General features: G+C 36.4%; 1 protein-coding gene across 6 annotated transcripts in view; it reads left to right on the forward strand.

Annotated features, from left to right (window-relative positions):
* The window catches only part of DMD (dystrophin), a 2,236,200-nt gene that overhangs the window by 1,094,879 nt on the left and 1,116,776 nt on the right, over nucleotides 1–24,545 (forward strand). For all 6 annotated transcript variants that reach the window (XM_082680764.1, XM_082680765.1, XM_082680763.1 and 3 more), the window contains one exon: nucleotides 9,340–9,487. In XM_082680764.1, the coding sequence (XP_082536890.1) occupies nucleotides 9,340–9,487 (148 nt within the window). The remainder of the gene's footprint in view (nucleotides 1–9,339; nucleotides 9,488–24,545) is intronic.

Genomic DNA, 24,545 nt, shown 5'->3' on the forward strand with positions numbered 1-24,545 from the left:
AAAATGTGTATTCTGTTGTTTTTGGATGGAATGTCCTATAAATATCAAGTCCATCTTGTTTAATGTATCATTTAAAGCTTGTGTTTCCTTATTTATTTTCATTTTGGATGATCTGTCCATTGGTGAAAGTGGGGTTTTAAAGTCCCCTACTATGAATGTGTTACTGTCGATTTCCCCTTTTATGGCTGTTAGTATTTACCTTATGTATTGAGGTGCTCCTATGTTGGGTGCATAAATATTTACAATTGTTATATCTTCTTCTTGGATCGATCCCTTGATCATTATGCACTGTCCTTCTTTCTCTCTTATAATAGTATTTATTTTAAAGTCTATATTGTCTGATATGAGAATTGGTACTCCAGCTTTCTTTTGGATTCCACTGGCATGAAATATCTTTTTCCATCCCCTTACTTTCAGTCCGTATGTGTCTCTAGGTCTGAAGTGGGTCTCTTGTAGACAGCAAATATATGAGTCTTGTTTTTGTATCCATTCAGCCAATCTGTGTCTTTTGGTGGGAGCATTTAGTCCATTTACATTTAAGGTAATTATCGATATGTATGTTCCTATATCCATTTTCTTAATTGTTTTGGGTTCGTTATTGTAGGTCTTTTCCTTCTCTTGTTTTTCTTGCCTAGAGAAATTCCTTTAGCAGTTGTTGTAAAGCTAGTTTGGTGGTGCTGAACTCTCTCAGCTTTTGCTTGTCTGTAAAGATTTTGATTTCTCCATCAAATCTGAATGAGATCCTTGTTGGGTAGAGTAATCTTGGTTGCAGGTTATTCTCCTTCGTCACTTTAAATATGTCCTGCCATGCCTTTCTGGCTTGCAGAGTTTCTGCTGAAAGATCAGCTGTTAACCTTATGGGAATTCCCTTGTGTGTTATTTGTTGTTTTTCCCTTGCTGTTTTTAATATGTTTTCTTTGTATTTAATTTTTGACAGTTTGATTAATATGTGTCTTGGCATGTTTCTCCTTGGATTTATCCTGTATGGGACTGTCTGTGCTTCCTGGACTTGATTAAGTATTTCCTTTCCCATATTAGGGAAGTTTTCAACTATAATCTCTTCAAATATTTTCTCAGTCCCTTTTTTTTCTCTTCTTCTTCTGGAACCCCTATAATTCGAATGTTGGTGCGTTTAATGTTGTCCCAGAGGTCTCTGAGACTGTCCTCAGTTCTTTTCATTCTTTTTTCTTTATTCTGCTCTGCAGTAGTTATTTCCACTATTTTATCTTCCAGGTCACTTATCCGTTCTTCTGCCTCAGTTATTCTGCTATTGATCCCATCTAGAGTATTTTTAATTTCATTTATTGTGTTGTTCATCGTTGTTTGTTTCATCTTTACTTCTTCCAGGTCCTTGTTAAACGTTTCTTGTATATTCTCCATTCTATTTCCAAGATTTTGGATCATCTTTACTATCATTATTCTGAATTCTTTTTCAGGTAGACTGCCCATTTCCTCTTCATTTGTTAGGTCTGGTGGGTTTTTATCTTGCTCCTTCATCTGCTGTGTGTTTTTCTGTCTTCTCATTTTGCTTATCTAACTGTGTTTGGGGTCTCCTTTTTGCAGGCTGCAGGTTCGTAGTTCCCATTGTTTTTGGTGTCTGTCCCCAGTGGCTAAGGCTGGTTCAGTGGGTTGTGTAGGCTTCCTGGTGGAGGGGACAAGTGCCTGTGTTTTGGTGGATGAGGCTGGATTTTGTCTTTCTGGTGGGCAGGTCCATGTCTTGTGGTGTGTTTTGGGGTGTCTGTGGCCTTATTATGATTTTAGGCAGCCTCTCTGCTGATGGGTGGGTTGTGTTCCTGTCTTACTAGTTGTTTGGCATAGGATGTCCAGCACTGTAGCTTGCTGGTCGTTGAGTGAAGCTGGGTGCTGGTGTTGCGATGGAGATCTCTGGGAGATTTTCGCCCTTTGATATTATGTGGAGCTGGGAGGTCTCTTGTGGACCAGTGTCCTGAAGTTGGCTCTCCCACCTCAGAGGCACAGCACTGACTCCTGACTGCAGCACCAAGAGCCTTTCATCCACAGGGCTCAGAAGAAAAGGGAGAAAAAGTAGAAAGAAAGAATTAGTAGGAGTAGAAAGAAAGAAAGAAAGGAGGGAGAGAGGGAGTGAGGAAGGAAGGAAGGGAGGAGGGAAGGAAGGAAAAAAGAAATAAAGAAGATAAAGTAAAATAAAGTAAGATTAAATATAATAAAGTTATTAAAATAAAAAAATAATTATTAAGAAAAAAAACGGACGGATAGAACCGTAGGACAAATGGTGGAAGCAAAGCTATATAGACATAATCTCACACAGAAGCATACACATACACACTCACAAAAAGAGGAAAAGGGGAAAAAATCATAATTCTTGCTCTCAAAGTCCACCTCCTCAATTTGGGATGATTCGTTGTCTAAAGGAGGGAAGGAAGGAAAGAAAGAAAGAAAGAAGATAAAGTAAAATAAAATAAAGTTATTAAAATAAAAAATAATTATTAAGAAAAAATTTTTTTAAAAAATAAAGGAAGGATAGAACCCTAGGACAAATGGTGGAAGCAAAGCTATATAGACATAATCTCACACAGAAGCGTACACATACACACTCACAAAAAGAGGAAAAGGGGAAAAAAATCATAAATCTTGCTGTCAAATTCCACCTCCTCAATTTGGGATGATTCGTTGTCTATTCATGTATTCCACAGATGCAGGGTACATCAAGTTGATTGTGGAGCTTTAATCCGCTGCTTCTGAGGCTGCTGGGAGAGATTTCCCTTTATCTTCTTTGTTCTCACAGCTCCCAGGGGCTCAGCTTTGGATTTGGCCCCGCCTCTGTGTGTAGGTCTCTGGAGGGCGTCTGTTCTTCGCTCAGACAGGACGGGGTTAAAGGAGCAGATGATTCGGGGGCTCTGGCTCACTCAGGCCGGGGGGCGGGAGGGGCATGGCGTGAGGGGCGAGCCTGCGGCGGCAGAGGCCGGCGTGACGTTGCACCAGCCTGAGGCGCGCCGTGCGCGTTCTCCCAGGGTAGTTGTCCTTGGAGCCTGGGACTCTGGCAGTGGCGGACTGCAGACGCTCCCCGGAAGCGGGGTGTGGATTGTAACCTGTGCTTACACACCGGCTTCTTGGTGGCAGCAGCAGCAGCCTTAGCGTCTCATGCCCGTCTCTGGGGTCTGCGCTTTTAGCCGCGGCTCGCCCCCCTCTCTGGAGCTCCTTTAAGCAGCGCTCTTAATCCCCTTTCCTCACGCACCAGGAAACCAAGAGGGAAGAAAAAGTCTCTTGCCTCTTCGGAAGGTCCAGACTTTTACCCGGACTCCCTCCCGGCTAGCCGTGGCGCACTAACCCCCTGCAGGCTGTGTTCAAGCTGCCAACCCCAGCCCTCTCCTGGCGCTCTGAAGGAAGCCGGAGCCTCAACTCCCAGCCCCGCCCACCCCGGGGGGTGAGCAGACAAGCTTCTCGGGCTGGTGAGTGCCGGTCGGCCCTGATCCTCTGTGCGGGAATCTCTCAGCTTTGCCCTCCGCACCCCTGTTGCTGTGCTCTCCTCCGCGGCTCCCAAGCTCCCCCACTCCGCCACCCGCAGTCTCCGCCTGCGAAGGGGCTTCCTAGTGTGTGGAAAGCTTTCCTCCTTCACAGCTCCCTCCCACTGGTGCGGGTCCCGTCCCTATCGTTTTGTCTCTGTTTATTCTTTTGCCCTACCCAGGTACGTGGGGGTGTTTCTTGCCTTTTGGGAGGTCTGAGGTCTTCTGCCAGCGTTCAGTAGGTGTTCTGTAGGAGTTGTTCCACGTGTAGATGTATTTCTGGTGTATCTGTGGGGAGGAAGATGATCTCTGCGTCTTACTCTTCCGCCATCTTCCCCTGGATTAATCTTAAATGTATAGTATTGAGCAAATGAACCATCTTACCAAAAAATACATATTATATGGTTCCATATATAAGAAGTTCAAAAACATACAACAGCCAAACTCTACTATTAGAAATGCGTATTTAAATTACAAACTTCTAAGGAAATGATTACCACGAAAGGATGGAGGTTATATTGTGGGAGAAAGAGGGGATAATGATTGGGAGGGGGTTCAAGAGGGATTTCTGACTGCTGGAGATTTTTAAAAAATTTTTTGTCTTGGGTTATGGTAACATGCTATTGTATAGATTCTTCTGTTTATCAGTTATATTTCACAATAAGAGGTGTTTAAAAAACAAATATATATATAGGGTGGTTAGAGCCAGGCATGGTCAACCATGGATTCTATGCTGGAGTAGTGATTCAGCTTCTGTAAACAAGCTAATTCCATCATGTATTTAATTAATTTCAATCCTGAAAATGAACTTGTTTCTTATACATCTGATTCCCCACCAGAGAGACAATGACATGGCTTGGATTCTATACTGGTGGTTTGAGTTGCATTTGAAAACCTAAGCAAATATAGACAGAATAATAATAACAAAAACTACTACTCATATTTGTTGAACCCTACCAATTACTGTTCTAAGAAATTTAAATACATTCATATATGTAACCCTCAAAATTAGCCTTAGGAGGGAGGTACTACTTTTATAATAACTTTCCAGAGAGGTCACTTACTTGCCCAAGGCCACAAAGTAGATGGTGGAGCCATGATTCCACCCTAGGCAGTCTGACCACTGTGCTCTACCTGTGTGAGGAGGCAAGGTCATGGGTTCGGGTATAAGCCTGTGTCCAGTGAGTGGTTGCAGTGAGACAGCCAACTGGAATGGAGTCTAATTATACATGCATGGATCTAGGCTCAGTATATAAATTAGGCATGAGAGAACTGACTTTTGTCTAGAAATGTTAGGAGTAAGATTTAAAAGGGGTATGAGAGGGGTGAGGAAAGTTGAAGCCATGGAAGAGTTCCCCAGAGTGAGCCACGTTCTGTAGGAAATATTTCAGTACTGCTAGTATACTTAGGTTTTATTAAATAATTTGATTACTGGGGAAACAGGGATCGGGGAGTGCGGGTGTGGGTAGGTGAGTTAGGTACTATGATTTGAGGCAAATGACTAATTTAAGTTTTATTTATCAGCTGCTATAGTTTGGACCATGAGACTTTCGCCAAGAGCCCTCCCACTCACCTAATCAAAGATGAAATAGGTAGAAGGAAATACTCAGCAGCCCAGTGCTGAGTTTGCAGACCTTAAGTATAAAGCCACAATGGATATGTCAGAAGGCTACTAGGGTGTTATTTATTTAAATATATTTCATGGAATTGAGCATCTCCTTAATGGCCTGAAAGTGTTAAAGTATGTCCCAAAGTACCTAAATTATTCCCTAAATGTAATTTATGCTCGAGAATAATCTGACTAACTTGATTTAGAACAGCAGGAAATAAGTTATGCTGCACATAAATGAAGCAGCAGTGTAATTTTAAATACTGCTTGCATAGTGAATGAGGATTTTAATATTTGCAAAATTTTAAAATCACTTGATTTATTATCCATATGTTTATACTGACATTTTTTTGTTTTTTTATTTATTTGGGTCTATATTTCCTCTTACTGCCAGGAAAAAAAGCAGCAACTTTTTTTTTCCCCTTGTAATAATACAGAGGGTAAAACTAATATTTCTTTCCCTGAATGCTATTTTTAACATCTCTATGTGTTTCTGGTTGTTGCTGCCTTTTTCCTCAGTCATGGACCATCCAGTTAATGGAATGAGAGGAATTTAGGGAGCATAGTGAGTGATTAGAGACTAAATTTATAAATGTAACATTGCAAAACTAGCAAAATTTATATCTATTCATTTGGAATGTTACTTGGTGGGAAAGAGTTTAAGTTTATAAGTAGTCATGATAAAAAATGAAACTTTACATAGTAAATTCAAGAATAGATTTAGATTTGGCTGTTAACAATGTATATTAAAATGCTGGAAAGTATATTTAAGATTTTTATGTGATGCTTAAAATGGAATTTAAAATATTATTACTCACATTAAATGTCATCACATGTAAGGTTCATGCTTTTATTTAATATTTTGTTTGAATAGAGTTACTTATTTTAACGCTAATTTTAATAATAAAATTAAATCAGCTTTACAGTTTTCGAAGTTTTAGCAGTTGCAGAGTCTAGTGAATATTCTATATTTAGATGTTTATAAAGTGGCAGTATAAGTAGTTCAGATCAAGTCTTTAAGTATGAAAAGGTTCAGATTGCAGGAGCTGGGGAAAAGGGAGCAAAGGGAAGGAGGACATTTCAGGAATATTGGACTAATGTACAAAGTCACGAAATCCTGAGACAGTAGCAGGGCATGGGGGGACTGCAGAGAGTCCTTTCTGGCTGGTAACTCCATCCTGTCTCATTTTTGTGGGCCTGGAACACAGATGTAAGTAGAGAAGCCTGAGCTCTCAGACTGTTTCCCTTCTCTTCCTATCTCCAACTTGGTCTTGAAGAACTAAGGGGTACCATGATCAGTTGTATGGGCTCTGATGGTTTTCTTCTCCTGGAGAATTTAGAGGATAGATAAACTGTGAAGAAGAAGAGGGATTGGATGGGAGGAAGCTTTGTGGAATCTGGTGGAAGATGGTAATTGCCAGCGCAGTGAGTGGTGGAGGGACACATCTGCAGCAGACTGGAATGAAGAGTATTTATAGCACAGATGTTGGAGAAACAGTCACCTCCCAGTAGCTAAAAGGGTTGGCAAGAGGGTAAATCTGGTGATTGGGTTGGGAAAAAAGAAAAGTAAGAAGGGGACTGAAGACTGCTACAAAGGTGGGATGGTAAATTATGACCAAATGACAACTCCTCTGTGGTCTGGTTAGCCTCTGCCTGTTTCCCAAACTATGGTGTCAGGAGGATAGTTGGAGATGTTAGTTGTTTGTGTGTGAGACTGCCTTTTAAAAAGTATTATGCTTAGTGAAATAAGTCAGACAGAGAAAGATGTTATCTATGTTATCACTCTGTTATCTCTTATATGTGGAATCTAAAAAAAATAAAAGAATGTATATAACGAAACAGAAAGAGAATCACAGATTCAGAGAATAAACTAGTGGTTACCAGTGGGGAAAGGAAAAGGGAGGGGCAAAATAAGAGTATGGGATTAAGTGACACTACTATGTATAAAATAAATAAGCAACAAGGATATATTGTACAGTACAGGGAATATGGCCATTATTTAAAATACAGCCGTAACTTTGAATGGAGTATAGTCTACAAAAATATTGAATCACTGGGTTGTACACCTGAAACTAATATAATATTGTAAATCAACTATAGTTCAATTTAAAATAAATAAAGTTTAATAACTATTTTTCTGAATATTCAAAGTATGAAATGCACATTGCAGAAAAACTTGACAACATAAAAATACATATAATGAAAACTAAAATCAACTACAGTCTCACTAAGATGGAACAATGCCAACTATGATTCATTGTGTTTTAGATTCTCATTTAACAACTCTTTGACTCCAGTGATTCAAGTGCCTGTAAGACATATAAAATGTACAATTCTTTTTTTAAAGGGAATAAATTCTTATGATGTATTCTTAAGTCATGTTTTGTGTATTAGCACTGAAAACATATGAAAACAAAATTATTATTAAATATGCAAACTTTTCCAAGATAATTTTGTGGCTCATGGATATATCATATTTGATCAACTCTAGAATGCCATTATTTATTAAAGGTAGAATTCTTTGTTATAAGCTAGCTATGGAGACTGCCTCTTTTGGCTATCATTGGCTGCCTTTTTTATGCTACCAAAATACTGTCTGTTTTAGATATTTTAAGGTGAAAATACAGTTAATCATTAAATGCAATATCTGATAGAATGCAATGTACATGTAGATATATAATTAAATATTGGAAGAAAATAAAGAAGAAAAATAGGAAAAAGAGGCCTACAACGATCATGTTGAATTGTTTAACTTGGTGAAAATTCATCTTGAAAACAGGAAATCCCAGCAAATTTAATGTAAGGTGGTAAAAGACACCACTGAAACCAGAGAGATCTGAGTTAGAATTCCCTCTCTTCCATTTAATATCTATTTATCTTTTGGTAACTTACTCAGCATCTCAGTTTTCTCCAGTGGGAAATGGAAGTAATAATTGTTATGTTGCAGGGTGTTTTGTAGGAATCAGTGGAATGGGATACGTGAAAGCACAGAGCCCAGGGCCTGGTTCATAGTAAATGTTTAATAAATGTGAATTCCATTCCTTTCCCAGTAAAACAGTAGGGAATTGTGGCATTATTTGGGTTCTAAAATTATTTAAAGTTCCTAAATGGAGGTAGAGATCTGAGAAGATCCTCAAGATATTCAAATCTATAATGCATTGCATCTTAAGAGTAGAACTCAGAGAAGTTTGACAGACTACTGTATTGTGAGGCAGCTCTACAGCCAGGAATCTTCAGGATGGCTTTTTTTTCATGCTGGCAAATGCCTGTTTGGATGGGCATTGGGAGACCCAGTAGATCATGAACCCCATAAAACTTTAAAACTTAACAGTATACAGTATTTTTCACCTTTACCGTACATTAGAATCATCTGGGTGCTTTTAAAAATACCAGTGTAAGGATCCCACCTCCAAAGATACTGATTTAATTGGTCTAGATTGGGGACCCAAAATCAGTGTTTTATTGCTGTTTTTTTTTAAATGCCACAAGTGATTGTTATGTGCAACTGTCTTAGGGTAAACATAAAGCCTTGACTCATATAATGTCTGCCTCAGTCTCTTCTGCAACCAGAACGTGACCAAATGCTTCCTTCTTAATATTCTTTTCATATGAGATGTTAACATATTACCTTGCACTAAATTCCTTCAGCATTTCAATTTAAAATGTTAGTGGATACAATGAAACTGGAAGGATAAAGGAAGACAACACTCATCATCTGTTTTATACTACTATATCAGTTAGTTTGTAGATTTTTTACATGTAAGCCTACGTATAAGTTACATCTATCATCCTGAATGCTTGAGGATCTTAATGAATAGACGCTTTTAGGTCAAGATATGAGTGAAATTGATAGAGTTTAATGAGATAATTTTATTTTGATCCAAAAAATATTTTGACTTTTAGTATCTAGCTTCAAAATACTTAATTTATTAGATGTTAATGTATTTTTTTAATTCCTGAAATTTTATTAAAAATTAAATATTCTCATAGGGAAGAAAACACTAATACTCCATGATAGTTGTTTCCATCTTTGTTTCAATCACAAAATGTATTCATCAATTTTAAAGGGAAAATTACAACCTTTTATTTTAATTCATCCTGTATTCTATACTAATTGTTTATGTTAATTGAATTTGAAATATACAAATGTGAGAAGCTATCAAAATAATATCCTTGTTAATCTAATAAAATATATGCTAGGTCCATATAATCCATTTATTTTTCTTGATCCATATTTTAAAATTCTAGGCAATTTGACAGATCTGTTGAAAAATGGCGGCGATTTCATTATGATATGAAGATATTTAATCAATGGCTAACAGAAGCTGAACACTTTCTCAAAAAGACACAAGTTCCTGAGAGTTGGAAACATGCCAAATACAAATGGTATCTTAAGGTAAGTTTTTGAGATCTCTTTTTTTCAAATTGTTTTTATCTTCACCACAACGTCACGACTAGTTAACTTCTTTAAGTTCAGGTTGTGAAGGATGATGGAAATTTATAATTTTTGACTTTTGTTGTCAGCACTGCACCTACTAGAACTTGTCGTGATGATCATTTTGGAAGACTATGCAGTGGACGTTTTGTGTCAGGATAGGAGTCTAGACGTAACTGGTTTACCTGATGAACTGCAAAGTGTAATTGAATCTTTGATACAGGGAAGCATCTTACAGCAGGGTGTCCTGTGGCTTTGGGGCAGTGTGTGTTTTTGCCTTATGTTGGATTTTGTCCAGGAGGAGAACTTGTGGTATACTTAGCAATCATGTAGTTGCTAGAAATATCCATCATGATGAAATTACAGTTCTGTTTCCCTAAAGACAATTTGTGGTGATGTAGCAATATTTCTATATATTCTATTGACAAAATGCCTTCTGAGATAGTCCAGAGGCCAAAACAATGCAGAGTTTATTGGCAGTACTTATTGACTGTTTTATGGTTTTTGTTAATGGAAATGCAACATATGGATTATAACCAGCGTACAGTTTAATTTCAACTTGCTGTATCTTTTGATTATGCAGATAAAGTGGATTGTAGAGGTTATAATTTATGTTATAAAGTATATGGCTTAGGTATAAGAAATATTGTGTTTATTACACCAAATCTTAAGTATTTTTGCAACATTTTTTAGTTAAAGTTGTTCAGGTAGCAATTTTCAGTCAAGTAGATTTGAACTATGGCCAGTTTTTGAATGCCAGAAAACACTGATTAAGACAGATGAAAGCAAAGAAAAGGGTAATGTATTAAATAGTCCAGACATTTCAAAATGCTGGATTCACAAAAGCAATATCATTTTCAACCTTACAGTTCTCCATTCTCAAATATTTTTTGCATAGCAAGTAGGCCTATTGATATTAAGAAAGTTAGCATTTAAACACCTATGTGTGTGTAAGCTGTGTAAACATAGAAAATGAATAATTTTGAAATCTTGTGTAATTATGTGTATATCAAATTTTTATACACATCAGCATCGGCATTGCAGGTACAGGAAATTGGTGGATTTCCAATCTGCCATCATACAGAAAATACATTTTGTAACAGCACTGAAGTGAATTTTGAGCTAATGCAGCATCACTAGGTTTCTGACTTAAAGGCAGAATTATAAGAGATATAAGGTGTTCTTGGGGAGATTTATAAACCTCTTGCCATTTTCAAAGATATCCATCACAAGGTAGTTACATATGTTAATCTGTTTTTGTTGTAAAAATAATATATACTCATTATGAAAAAATAAAGCAATGTAGAAGTATATTGTAGGTATATATATGTATATACCTTCTACTCCACAGAGGGTTGTTGTCTTGATACGGATATTGGTATATATTTCAGGTTGGCATCTCACTCAGAAATGGATGCAGAAGGTTTATTAGGAGTGCTTTTGGGAATTGAGCAATTGGTTTATGATGTTCCTTGGTATAGTTTTCTTTGTGTTTCTTCTTCTTGAGGTCTGTTAAGCTTCTTGGATCTGTGTGTCCTTAGTTTTCATCAAATTCGGAAATTTTAAAGGTGTTATTTAAAAATAATATTTTTCTGCCCCGTTCCCCTTTTCAGGGACTCTGATAATATATATTAGGCCACTCACTGATGTTTTGTTCTTTTTATTTTCAGTCTTTTTTTCACTGTAATTCATCTTACATAATTTCTATTGTCAAATGGACTAATCTGATCTTTTACCATATCTAATCTGTGGTTAATCTCATCTAGTGTATAATTTTAACCTCAGACGTTGTTTTGTGTGATTCAGTACATTGCTAAAGTGTGACTAGAGAGTTTTAACATCTTTCATGTCTCTACTCAACATGTCAATCTTTACCTTCTTGAAAATATGGAATACAGTTATAATAACAGTTACAATGTACTTGTCTACCAGTTCTATCATCTGTGTCTATTTTGGGTCAATTTCAATTATTTTTTTTCTCCTTGTTATGGGTGTTATTCTCCTGCTTCTTTGGATGACTGGTAATTTTTGATTGGGTGCCAGATGTGAATTTTAACTTGTTGAGTGCTTGATATATTTGTGCAGATAAATATTAATGACCTTTGTGCTGGAACACAGTTAGTTTGCTTGGAAAGAGTTTGATCTTTTGAGTGTCTTCCTCTTATACTTTTTGAGTTTTGAGCAGAACAACCTAAGTCTAGGGCTAATTTTTCCCCGCTACTGAAGCAAAACCCATCTCAGTATTCACTCTGATGCTCTGTGAATGATGTTTTCCACTGTGGCTGGCAGGAACAGATACTCTTCCCAGCCATATGTGAACTCTGGTGATTGTTCCCTTTAATCATTTTGTGTAGTTCTCTCCCTAGACAGTGATAGTTTCTTCTCATATAGGAACTGATTGGGACTGAGCTGAAGACTGGAAGGGTGTTCTCTACACATCTCCAGTGTTTATTCTCTATGTATCTGTCTCCTCTCTGATGCTCTGCCCTGTGACTCTAGCCACTTTGGTCTCCTTGGATTCCCAGCTCCATCTCCTCAACTCAAGGAGACTCCGTGGCTTTCTGAGAGTACCTTCATCCTTTGTCATAGCTTGGAACTCTGCCCAAATAGTAAGCTGGGGCATTGGTAGGGCTCACCTCATTTGTTTCTAATTTCTTAGAGATCACTTTTTTAAAATTACCCAGTGTATAATGTCTTAAAAAACATTGTTCCATACGTTTTGTTCATTTTTAAAAATTTTTAACCAAGAAGTTAAATTTGGTCCCTGTTACTCCAACTTGGACAGAAGCAGAAGTCCAAAACAAACATTTTTTATGTCATTTGATATTTTAGTGTGTTTACTTCTATACAATCTTAAAACTATATGATAATTTTAATTGCCTTGAGAATGACTAAAGGTCTCCACTTCTTGACACTGGGGTTTAGTTGTAATTAATGAACATTTTATCAAAACTTTTTTCCCGTTAATTGGAGAATTTCTTAAAAGACTATTTTATTTGGTCTGTGTTTTACTCAATGAAATAAAAAAGGGAATTCTGGATGTCCAGGGAAAAGTTTTTCTAGCTATGGAACTGTGAATGATATCACAAATATTCTAAACAGTTACGTTTTTTTCCCCCTGGTGATTAGGAAGGTCCAAAATCATGCACATACACGTGTGCCTACCTGCACAGACACACATAAACATAAGACATCTGGAGTTATCTTTCCGTTCTGGTAAGTCTCAGAAAAGGGTCCAGAAAGGCACTCTAAGTCACCTCCATTGATAAGAGAAATGGAAACTGTGGTAATTTCAGCTGTCTTGGTCATTATCATTGTTGACTGACTAATAATGAATAAGAGAGTTTAAATTTTTGATGAGAAATTATTTTAGGAAACAGAATGTAGATGCTACCTGTTAGCAGCAGACAGATCTGTTGCCATGAACCAGTAATGGTTACTTTAAGGAAAATCAACCAAGCAGCCCATGTACTAAACAAATATTTACAGGGGTACACTGGAGTTTAAAGCCTCATAAGAATAATTTTCAGCAAAGATATCATGTCTAGATATGAAATAAAATAATAAACAGGTACATGTTGTAAGTTTAGCTATATAGACTTCTATCAAACTGCATTTTATTTATCTTTTTAACTTTAAAAAAGACAAATCATTGTCCTACTGACACTTGGTATTACTATTCAAAATAAAGTTGCTGCCAATGCCAAAAAGATTGTCTGGTTCCATGCAACTCAGCTATTGAATGAATGCAACTCAGCTATCACAAATGAATGATAAAATTAAATATATTAATTAATATTTTTCAACATATTCCAAAAATATGTCATGCCACCATGGGGACTCTTTTAAAAATATCATATTTTTTACATGAGAAAATATTAATCATGTTACATGCCACTAAAATTGGTCTGTTAATAAGCTAATTCAATTATGTGTCTCTTAAATATTCATTCAACAAGCAGTAATTGAGTACATATGGAAAATTTTATCACCCACAAAAATATTGACATGCCACATTAGTCTCTAGTAGAAGTTTAGAAAATTGGCTAAAATGTTGGAAGCCACATTCAGAAAGTGTGGGTTCAAATCCCTGCTCCTTTAGCTCCTTTAATAGCTGCAGAATCTTGTGAAGTGTCTTAAATCTCTATGTCTCTGTTTTCTCTTCTCTTAACTAGTAAAAATGAGATGTGCATAAAGTACTTAGAATTGTATTCCCCACAAAATACTCATTAAACGTGAGATCTTATAACTAATCACACTTCCTAAGTGATTAGCCTGTATCTATAAGAACAAAAGTGCATTTACTGAATTGCTGTCCCCAAACATCTGAAATACAGATTGAATAACCAGGCATTTTCAATAATGCTTACTTTTATGACTTATGATGTTTTCTCAAAGTATAGCTCTTGGATTGGAAAGTGAGGAACATTCCAGTTCAACCAAACAAATCTTCCTCAGAAAGCTGACACATCTGCCTCTTTTTAGAACTAACAAGAATAAATGTTAATGGGAGTTTTCAAAGGGAAAGCTGAGCACCATGAAGGAAAGTTACGAAAATAATGTTAACTCATCTAGTGACAGAGTGAATTGGTGTGCCAGCAAGTACCTTGAGTGAAAACAGAAAAGTGGAAATCATAACATGTCCTAACATTTAGCTCTACATGTTCTTCTAGAGTAGAAAGAAATAATTTTTAAAGCACGGACTGTTATTTTAATGGAGTTGAAAATTCTTGAAGTTGACAGTAGAAACAATAAAAATCAAAATTAGATTGAATTTTTAAAAGAGTAAAATAACCTTGCTATTAATGGAAATGGAACCTGTTTATTTTATGGGACAGTGCTGCTTAGTGAACCGTATTAAAAATTAAGAGCACCTTCTAAAGAGTGTTGCCTTGGGCAAGCATGAGACCTTGAAATCTTAAGAAATTTCTTTTGAAATTAACCTAAAGAAGTAAACAGAAGTAGGATTATTTAGCTGAAACTTTTTAGGCTTTAAATCAGTGAATGGTAAGCACACATAGGGAGTGAAACAGCAATGTGTTATTGTGACATTAGTTAACTGCTGTTTTTAGGCAAAATATCATCTTCTTAAAGTTAGTCTTCTGGCATATCTTTCAATGTTACTGTGTTTTACTCCATTGTATGGTAGAAGTACAATATATTTTTGTGTATTGCTGTAAATAAATTCTATTAAAAACTGTTTACTTTGTAACATAATGATAAATTTTAATTCATTGTGATTGTGGGTACTTAAGACAGCATGGATTAAGTATGTCATATCATAATGTTTATGTTCATCATCAAATCTCAAAAAAATAGTTTAAATTCATGTTCTAGTTAAGCAAAATACGCTTTTTCTTTTCTCAAATTGTAAATTTGCATGGAGAATGGAAAATTACATATAAACTGTATAGTTGTAACATGAGAACATTTTTGTGATCTCTCAGATGAGGAAATAAATCAAGGAAAAAAGGCATTAGTTTCTTGCAGTTGAGGGAGATAAGACAAAGAAAGAAGCATCTAAGAGTGTCAAAGACAATTTTAGCTGCTCTTCAGCTCTGCCTTACCTTGGCTATTTGTGATGGAAGAAAATTCTAGAGCACTTTGTAAAGGACCCAATTCTTACAAGTTTAGATTCCAAGAACACATTGTAGCTGGGTAACTCCTACCCAAAAGCTTGAGACAAAGTGAGTCCATAAAAAAGCTGTCTTCCTCTTACTGGAAATACCCAGACTTTCTAATTATTCTCACCCTGATTTCAGAGCTTGCAGCCTAGAAAGCCTCAAGTAGTAGGTCCCATCATTGAAAAACCATTGGCTTGCTCAGAAACAAAGAGTGCTGAATGGATGTGCATAGATCACTGACACTATCTGCTATAGTGAATGTTTGTATTTTTATTTGGATGTACTTTAATACCTAATTGGTAATCTACTCCCCCAAAGGATTCTATAGGAGATAACTGACTTTGAATTAATATGGAGTAAATCAAAGGCTATCTAGAAAAAGGCATATGTTGTAAAAGACCAAATTGCATACAAGTATGTTTTCTGTGTAGTCAATTTTTACAGTGCTGATTTTACCAGCTGGCTGGTGAGTTTGAAGGCTTCTTAACAGCCGCACTGCTGGGACTCAAATGCTAATAGAAACTTTGATAGAAAAATCATTTGAGTAAAAATGTCTGCCATCTGTTGCCCTTCATTGGGACCCCAATGTTAAGAATAATTCATACTGCTGCTGGCCCTTTATATTTCCCCAGCAGTAATAAAATTTCATAAGATTTTGTTTGGTGGTCACAAGGCTACCCTGGTTTCTGTAGCTAGAGGATATACACTAACATAAGAGAATCAACATGAAATTTTACTGCGAAGAGAATATTTCTCTAGTCACTTACTTTAGGGTTACAGTGATGTGTAAGTATGGGAATACATCTTAAAGTAAGCTTTCGAATGTTATTAGCTGGTAATGGCATGAGAAGTCAGTCTCTGAATACAGTTAAACAGTTGGGTACTTCATTCTTACATAAATACCGTTAGCTTTTTATTGCTGCTTAGAAACTCCTCTGTAACTTCTTGGCTCCTATGCATCTTTTCAGAAGTAGTAATAACAGATTTATTGGGAGTTTGGCAGAGTGCAGAAATTCAGAGAGGGGCTCTAAATTGTTGCCTGTCAAATGTGTCTTTCATAAGATAAGTATATTAAAATAATTGGATAATCTCAATGACTAGTTTTTTAAATTCTATTGTCTAGCATGATATGTTTAAGAAGATGAAAAATTGCTCCACATAATGGAAAAGAAGCAATAACCAAAACTATAACTTACTGTAATAGCCACAACTGTAAAGAACTGCTTAAAATGCATGAGAAAACATCCCTAAGGGATCCCCATTCTTAGAGTAAGAAATTATTAGGAGAGTAAGAATCTACCAAAAAAAAAAAAGTGAAGCATGCTAATTGCAAATTCCAAATTGGAAAAAACCCTGCTCACATCAACATGGAAGCAATGTGAAGCAGAAATTATTTAATGAAAAATAAGATTAATGCTAATATAAGTAATTTTTATGAAGTACAATACTTTGCAAAGAGGATGTTCCAGCCACTCTGATCTCATTGCTGTTTCTTCTCTCATACCTTCTTACTATTCCTTCTAGTGCTAGTTCCTACCATTAAACTTGATTTTCTCTTTGCTAGAGGGTTCTACCCTATCCTCAGTCTTTATCCCCTATGTCTTAATCCCCTCCCTCTCAGGACTTTTGTACACTTCTCTTTACTTACATATGTCCATGTTCTGATGTTATCTTCTCAGATATGCTTTTTGTAAATTCTCCTATTTTAAAAAGATTACACACACACACACACACACACACACACACACACACACAGGGAGAGAGGATTAATTTCTCTCCAAATTACCCTGCTTTGCTTTCTTCATAACATTGTCAATTGCTGAAATTTTAATATATGTTTGCATGTTTATTTTTTATCTTTCCCACTAGAATGTAAATCTTGCAGGGACCTTGTCTTTCTTGGTCACTAATAGGTCTTCAGTACATAGAACAATTTCTTTGTACATAAAATATATAACACTCACTATGATGAATAATTGGATAAATGAAAGTATTATATTTTCATCATATTATTCCCTAAGGCAAACTATCCCTAAGCTTGTCCTTTCTTCCATTTTTACCCCATCTCATATCCAAGAAATTCTTCCTTCCAAGGAGCTGCCCTCTCCTCTTCTTTGTACAGAACACTTGAAACTCTCATACTTGCTGAAAGTTTTTAGCAATATGATGGCTTCATTCTCTGACCCTTTGAGTGTATCATAAATATCAAAATTCATTCAACAGATATTTAGTGTAAGCCTAGTGTGTGCAAGGCAAGCACTTTGCTTGCTACTAGGGATACAGACTTGGCAAAGAGCCACCTTTTCCTTAATAAGCTCACAGCCGCATGTGTTCAGCATATGAAGGCCAAGGTAGAAACACATGGCCATATGTAAACACTCTAGAAAGTCCTGGAGCCAGCCTAGGAAAATGGGTCTTCTTTCTACAGCAGTTGTTTGTGTCCCTTTAGTCTTTCTTGCCACTCCTCCATTACACCTCTGGGATTCCCAAACTCAATTGGGAGAACGAGATTTCGGGAAACAGCAAAGAGCAATATTGTGAAAGGCAGCATAAGGAAAGAGCTAGCTATGAACAAGTCATACAGAGAGAGTGAGAAAATGTTCTGACGTGAATTTTAAATTTTGAACGAGGATAAAGTTGACAAATTACAGTACAAGAGGCCTGTTCATAGATGAGTTGGTTCAGGATGAACTATTCATCAAGCTGAATAGCAAGTATTTAGTCATAAGAATGGTAAATCTTCCTGCTAGATAACCAAATTATAGGTACAAGCCAGAGAGCAGGATTGTTTGCAAACATCATAGTTAAGAATTTTTTTTTTTTAATTCTTGCTCTTTTGTGAAGCTATAATTGACAGTATTTTTTTTTTTAGGAGGAAAGATTCAGGGACATAGGTAACTGAAAAATAGTAGATAAGTCTGATATGAGTACATATCAGACTGTGTGGTGGCATATTTCCCCTTGAGGTTTTATTGGCACATTATTATTTTTATTTGTCAATAAATAATTTTAGTTTATAACTTCAACCTGAAACAAAAAAATATGCCACAATAGAATCTAGGGCTCCATGTGGAACATTGAACTGGTCATTATTAGGAGTAAGTATCTCACCTATGACATCTCTCAGATGTTAAGCAATTAAATGAATTTGATATAATACATAGTACACTAAATATTATTGACCCTATAAATATTAAATTCTTCAGAAGAGGAATTTTATGGGACCAAATCCTGCCAACCACCTGTTTTTGCAAATAAGTTTTACTGGGACTCAACTACATTTATTTACTGTCTATGGCTGCTTTCTGGCTACAAAGGGGGAGATAAGTAGTTGCCATGGAGACTGCCTGGCCCACAAAGGCCAAAGGATTAACTATGTAGCTCTTTACAGAAAAAGTTTGTTAACTCTTGCTTTAGAAGATAGAGTCATAAAATGTTGCAATAAAAATTCAAGGGTCCTTCTTACCCTCTCTTTAAATATTCTTTGTTACTTGAGATAACAGAGAAATAGACTTCAGCCATGCTCGTCAAACACACTGAAAGTCATGGTAACAAAAAAATAACTCCAAATAGACTTGTTATTTGAGCCAACTTTCAACTCCATGCATTAGGAGAAGGGGTATGCTTAAAAATAAAAAGAGGTTTTAAAGTCACTTAAATAGTGTGTGGTGGACTTAGACCTTTTGAAGAGTATATAGGAACTGTTCTCCTTACTGATAGTACCGCCAGGTCCTCTTGATTACCTGAGAAGTCTTCATGGGACAATAAATCAAGTATTCTGCCCAAGAATTGGCAGTTGTTCTGCCAGAGCCTTTCTCCCACCATCTCAGTGGTCCTAAGCATAGGTCCTAAGCTTGGCCAATCATATTCTTTCTTGAGACTTTTAAACTTGAGATAAGAGATATGGTTGGGCTTCATTCATTCTAATGAGAATGGCTGGTCAAGACCAACAAGCTACCCTTGCTGTGGGGACCCTCTGGAGTCCTGATTGTTCCAAGCCTGATTCTTCGATTTTCCTTTCTGTCCTGTGAACCTCTCCATTTCCTTATCATGGATTTCCTTTTTGGCAGAGGCAGTTTCTTTTGCTCATAAATGAAGAACTCTAAACGGAAACCTAGTGTAATCAGAGAAACTCTTTTTCTAGCCTGATTCCTTTTGTAAACAAGTTTGAGTCCCCTTGGAGAGCCTGTACAACATAACCATTTGCATGTAATGAACAGTTTGCAATACTTTGAGATTAATGTGCAATTTCTATTTGACAAGAGAGAAAAAATTAGGATCAGCCATGGTCGTATATTCCAGAATACAAATGTTTGCACACTTTAAGTGTTGTTGGATCATTATATGAGATTCATAATTTTGTCCTGTTATACCCACTTTTGCATTACCATTCAGTCTTAATTTATTATACACTATTAAAAGTTTTTAGGTAATTTGTTCTTATTGCTACTCAGACATCAAAATATCTGCTGGCTGTGAAAATGAATAAATTTAATGTTCCAGCATAGTTCTCCAAATCCTGGCGTGACAATAATAGTACAGGCTTATATTGTATTGTAAATCCTAGTTAATATGATTTTATTTTGAAAATCCCATTTTACTGCTATTTTTAAATAATATATTTTTGAACATGTTACCTTTGAATTTCTATTTGTATTTAAATAATAGATAATACTTGTATGTGCTTACAAAAGGGCAATATATGTATTTTTAAATATTAATAATGTATTGCTGAAACAACCTTTACTTTAAAACAACACAATTATTTTTAAAAAATAATAAGCTATGCAGCATGGTTTAACAGCAGCTTATAAACAGTTGTTTAAGATCTGTATGCTGTAATAAGCAAATTCTATCAATCCATAGTTCATAGGAATTTGCAAATTTTATCTCATTATCAGGGCTATCCCTAAAAGAGTGTTCAGGGCAATTCAACCACCCAAGATAATGTAATCTAAGGAGGCTAAACTGTTGAAATCTTTCATAGTCTCCTTGGGATATCATTAAGAACAGAAATTTTGAAATAGAATTGTAATGATGTTCAAATCAGAGGAGCACACGACACCAACCACTCCAGTACACTGGGCTTAGGAGGCTACCAGTTAGTTGTCCCACCCAAGGGATGGATCTGCCCATAAGATTACCCATATTTTACAGAACCTGCATACCACCACTGCATTTGAACATTTAGCCGTAGCAATTCCTTATATTTCAATTAACCTTTAAAATCAATACATTTATTCAGCAAACTTTTACTTTGGAGCTACTCTGTGTCAGACTCTATGCTAGGTGGTCAGAACATAAAAATTAACAGAATCCCAATCTACTCACAGAGGAATCAAGGTTCACTGAAGTTGATGGACATTTAAACAATTGAAACATGAATGGTGTATTCAGTAGATGGATATTTAAGCAACTAAGATAACATGTATGAGGTATAATAGAGGTATGTACATAACCAGGACATTGGGGAAAAGGCAAGAAAAGGGGTAACTAACTGGCTAGAAGATTTGGAAGTGCTTCACAGGAGAGGTGATGTGGGAAATAAGTGAGGGAAGCCTACATCCAGAAAAAGGGGGAAACATTGGTATTATGAAAAATTGTGATTTGATTAGGGCACGATGAGGTGCTCTTGGACGGATTACAGACACATGGAAAGAAATGGCAAAAGGTGATGCTTAGGACTCATTTCCTTTCCTGTTGGTTACGTTTTGGTTTATTTTTTCTATTTTTCCTTTAATCTAGTGGGCTAGTAGTTTCCAAACTGTGAGTCATGAAATCAATTTGTGGCTCACCACAAACGTTTGTGTTTAGTGAAACAAAATAGAAAATATCAGGATTCATCACACATAGGAAAGTATTATTTCCTAGATCTTTTTTTGTTTAATCATGTGTCTGTGTGTGTGTATGTGTGTGTATGTGTGTTGGGTTATTTCTGATTGAGTGTCACAAGGTAGTAATGTGGTGAGTATAAGGGAAGAATTTAGTTTTTAAAAAATTAAGAAGCCAGTGTAGGAAATGCTTAATTTGGGAAGATGATATAAAATCACTTTTACAAAAACAGGCCCAGCATATACCCTGAGAAAACCATAATTCAAAAAGAGTCATGTACCACAATGTTCATTGCAGCTCTATTTACAATAGCCCGGAGATGGAAACAACCTAAGTGCCCATCATCGGATGAATGGATAAAGAAGATGTGGCACATATATACAATGGAATATTACTCAACAATAAAAGGAAACAAAATTGAGTTATCTATAGTGAGGTGGGTGGACCTGGAGTCTGTCATACAGAGTGAAGTAAGTCAAAGAGGAAAAACAAATACCATATGCTAACACATATATATGGAATCTAGAAAAAAGAAAAAAAAAGGTTCTGAAGAACCTAGGAGCTAGACAGGAATAAAGACACAGACGTAGAGAATGGACTTGAGGACGGGGAGGGGGGAAGGGTAAGCTGGGATGAAGTGAGAGAGTGGCATGGACATATATACACTACCAAATGTAAAATAGCTAGTGGGAAGCAACCGCATAGCACAGGGAGATCAGCTCGGTGCTTTGTGACCACCTAGAGGGGTGGGATAGGGAGGGGGGGAGGGAGACGCAAGAGGGAGGAGATATGGGGATATATGTATATGTATAGCTGATTCACTTTGTTATAAAGCAGAAACTAACACACCATTGTAAAGCAATTATACTCCAATAAAGATGTTAAAAAAAAAAAAAGAAACGGGCCCAGAAAGATGTAACACAATATTTATTTAATTGCAGTAGTGTTTAAAGTTGCTTTTAGTGCCTTTATATTTAAAGATTATAAGAAATATTATTTGATGTGATTCTAAAAAAAAAAAACCCAGCAAGATAAGTAGAAAAGTTATTCTTATAACTTTTTACAAGACTCAGAACAGTAAATATTTTACCCCAAATCACAAGGCAAATAAGTGAAGGCCTTGGGATCTGAATATCATATGGTTTACTGAGCATCAGCTAGAAGTTTGAGATGTTGAGAAAAAATTAAATCTCAGCTCTGCCTAATAAGTATTGAGGAAATGAATAAAGAGAATAATATCCACCACTCACTGTAGGGCCAGGCCCTCTTAAGAGGCCTTAAGGATATTAAGTAATAAAAATGAAACTTCTTTCATCCATAAAAATGCTATTTTGTGATAAGTATAATCCTAATTAAACCCATCATTTGTCATTATCAGTAAGGGTGAGACATAACATCTTTATTGCTATGGGTTATAATTTGACCCATAGTACATCAAAATCAGAGTATTACGAGGGGTTATTTTTATTATTAGAGATGATGTTACGCTTGTTAATGATGGCAGTAACATTAGTCATAACATAATAAGGCACTTTCTAATTTATGAAGCACTTTCAATTACATTGTCATATTAATCTCCTGTTGAGATATAGATTTGGTGGATCCTTTATAAGATGTAGGTTATTGAGGGAACAGAAGGTACAGGGACACTCATTTATTTCTCCATGATTTGGAATAAAAGTAGAGTTTTGGTAGGAGACCAGAATTTGGTAAGCAGCAGTCGTATATGGAAGACTTAGGCATTGGTCTGTGTGTAGAGATGGCTGGTGTTCTCTAAGACAACCTTGAAAGTGAAAGGCTCTTGGTTCCCACAGGGCAGAAGCCCTTTGAAGGTCACAGCCTGGTGGTTAGTAGTGGCCTCCCTTTCAGAATACTCTTAAGATAAAATCCACCATGACACATATGGTTCCTTCAAGGCAAAATTGTTTTCCCTTAACATTATACAGCTATGGATATCGGCATTCTTTGCTTATTCAACATGTTTTTGTCAAGGGTCAGGACGGTGCTGCATACCAAAAGTTTCAGTGTTGAACCAAACAATGCACAGTGGCCTAACATCAGTGGGGGAGGCAGACGTCTGTCTCCATGTGAGGGGATGAGGAATCTATGACTCAAGGAAGTTGGTCTAGTGCAGAGAGCAATAGATATATAGACCTCAGAGTTGGTAGAATACAGTTCTCAAATTCTGTCCTGGAGTTCCCTGGCGGTCCAGTGGTTAAGACGCCACGCTTCCACTGCAGGGGGCACGGTTCGATCCCTGGTCCAGGAACTAAGATCCCACAAGCTGCGCATTGTGGCCAAATTTTTTTTTTTAATTTTAAAAAATTTAAAAAAAAGCAATTCTTTCCTCACTGTGTTCACAAAGTCCTGTGACAATAGGGAAGAGGTGATGGTGAACTTGGGAAGTCTCTACCACGAGCAGGTAGGTTTATCAGGGAGAAACAAGAAAGAGTGTCCTTGACTATGAGAACACACGTTCAAAGGCCAGGTAGCCATATGAATTGTAGGTTGTTAGGAGAATGGAAATGACTTTAAGTGGCAAAAACTTAAAGAGCTCAGGTTCCCAGGTGGAGGGTGATTGCTCAGGCTGGACAGGCAGATTTGGAATACTAAGTGAGGGACATTATGAGATACACGTACAAGTCTGTGTTTTAGCCTATAAGTAACAGTTACTGAATGTACTTTAGCAGAAGAGTGTCTGGGCAAGATTTGAAGTTTTGAAAATAAGCTTGTGTAGGATACTTATGGTTTCTTGTGTACTTCCTAGTTTTTTACATTATAATTTTGATGAGAACTTTGAAAGGCGAATTGTAGCTTAGCATACTTGAAAAAGTGCAGCCTCAGCTCATTATTAGAGGAACATATGTGACAGATTTTGTGATCCTGTTACGCTTATTTTCCCTCTAGACATTCCACATGTAAACAAATTTTAAATGGTTTATTTCTACTTCAGTATCCATCTGAAGGTGTTGTGTGTGTGTTTTCTGCTTGGAAATAAAGCAGCAAATGTGATTAAGATGGACTCACTTAATAGACTCATTAAGATGGTCATAAAGTACTTAAGAATCTTACATTAAAAGACAGCATTACTAATTAAAAATATAGTGAGGAAACTGGTTATTTTGCATATCATCGTCAGCTTTCCTCATATCAGATATTAAGCCCTCACTGCTAAAAGTGGCAGTACTGTAGAATGGTTACCAGCATGGGCTCCTAGCTGGTTGAGTTTCACCAGGCAGCTCTCTCAATATGTAATTAAACAGATATTTGTAGAGAACCTACTGTGTGCTAAATACTATTCCAGGAAATAGAGATCCAGTAGTGAAATAAAATATGTGTTCATTCTCACAGAGTTCTCAAAGGAAAAATAAAGGAAGGTCTGTATAGTGATATCCCCAACTTGAATTTCTTCTTTAAAAATAAATATTCCTCTTTGAGAAATATGGTCCCTCATAAGCTATAACTGTCAACACTGCAATAAACATTTAGCAGTTCTCAGTGATTTCTACCTTTTGGCTGATGGGAACTTGGAAGCCCCAACCTCTCATTGCACAGAACTGTTG

The sequence above is a fragment of the Grampus griseus genome (genome assembly GCF_964374135.1).
Source record: "Grampus griseus genome assembly, chromosome: X".
NCBI classification, from domain to species: domain Eukaryota; kingdom Metazoa; phylum Chordata; class Mammalia; order Artiodactyla; family Delphinidae; genus Grampus; species Grampus griseus.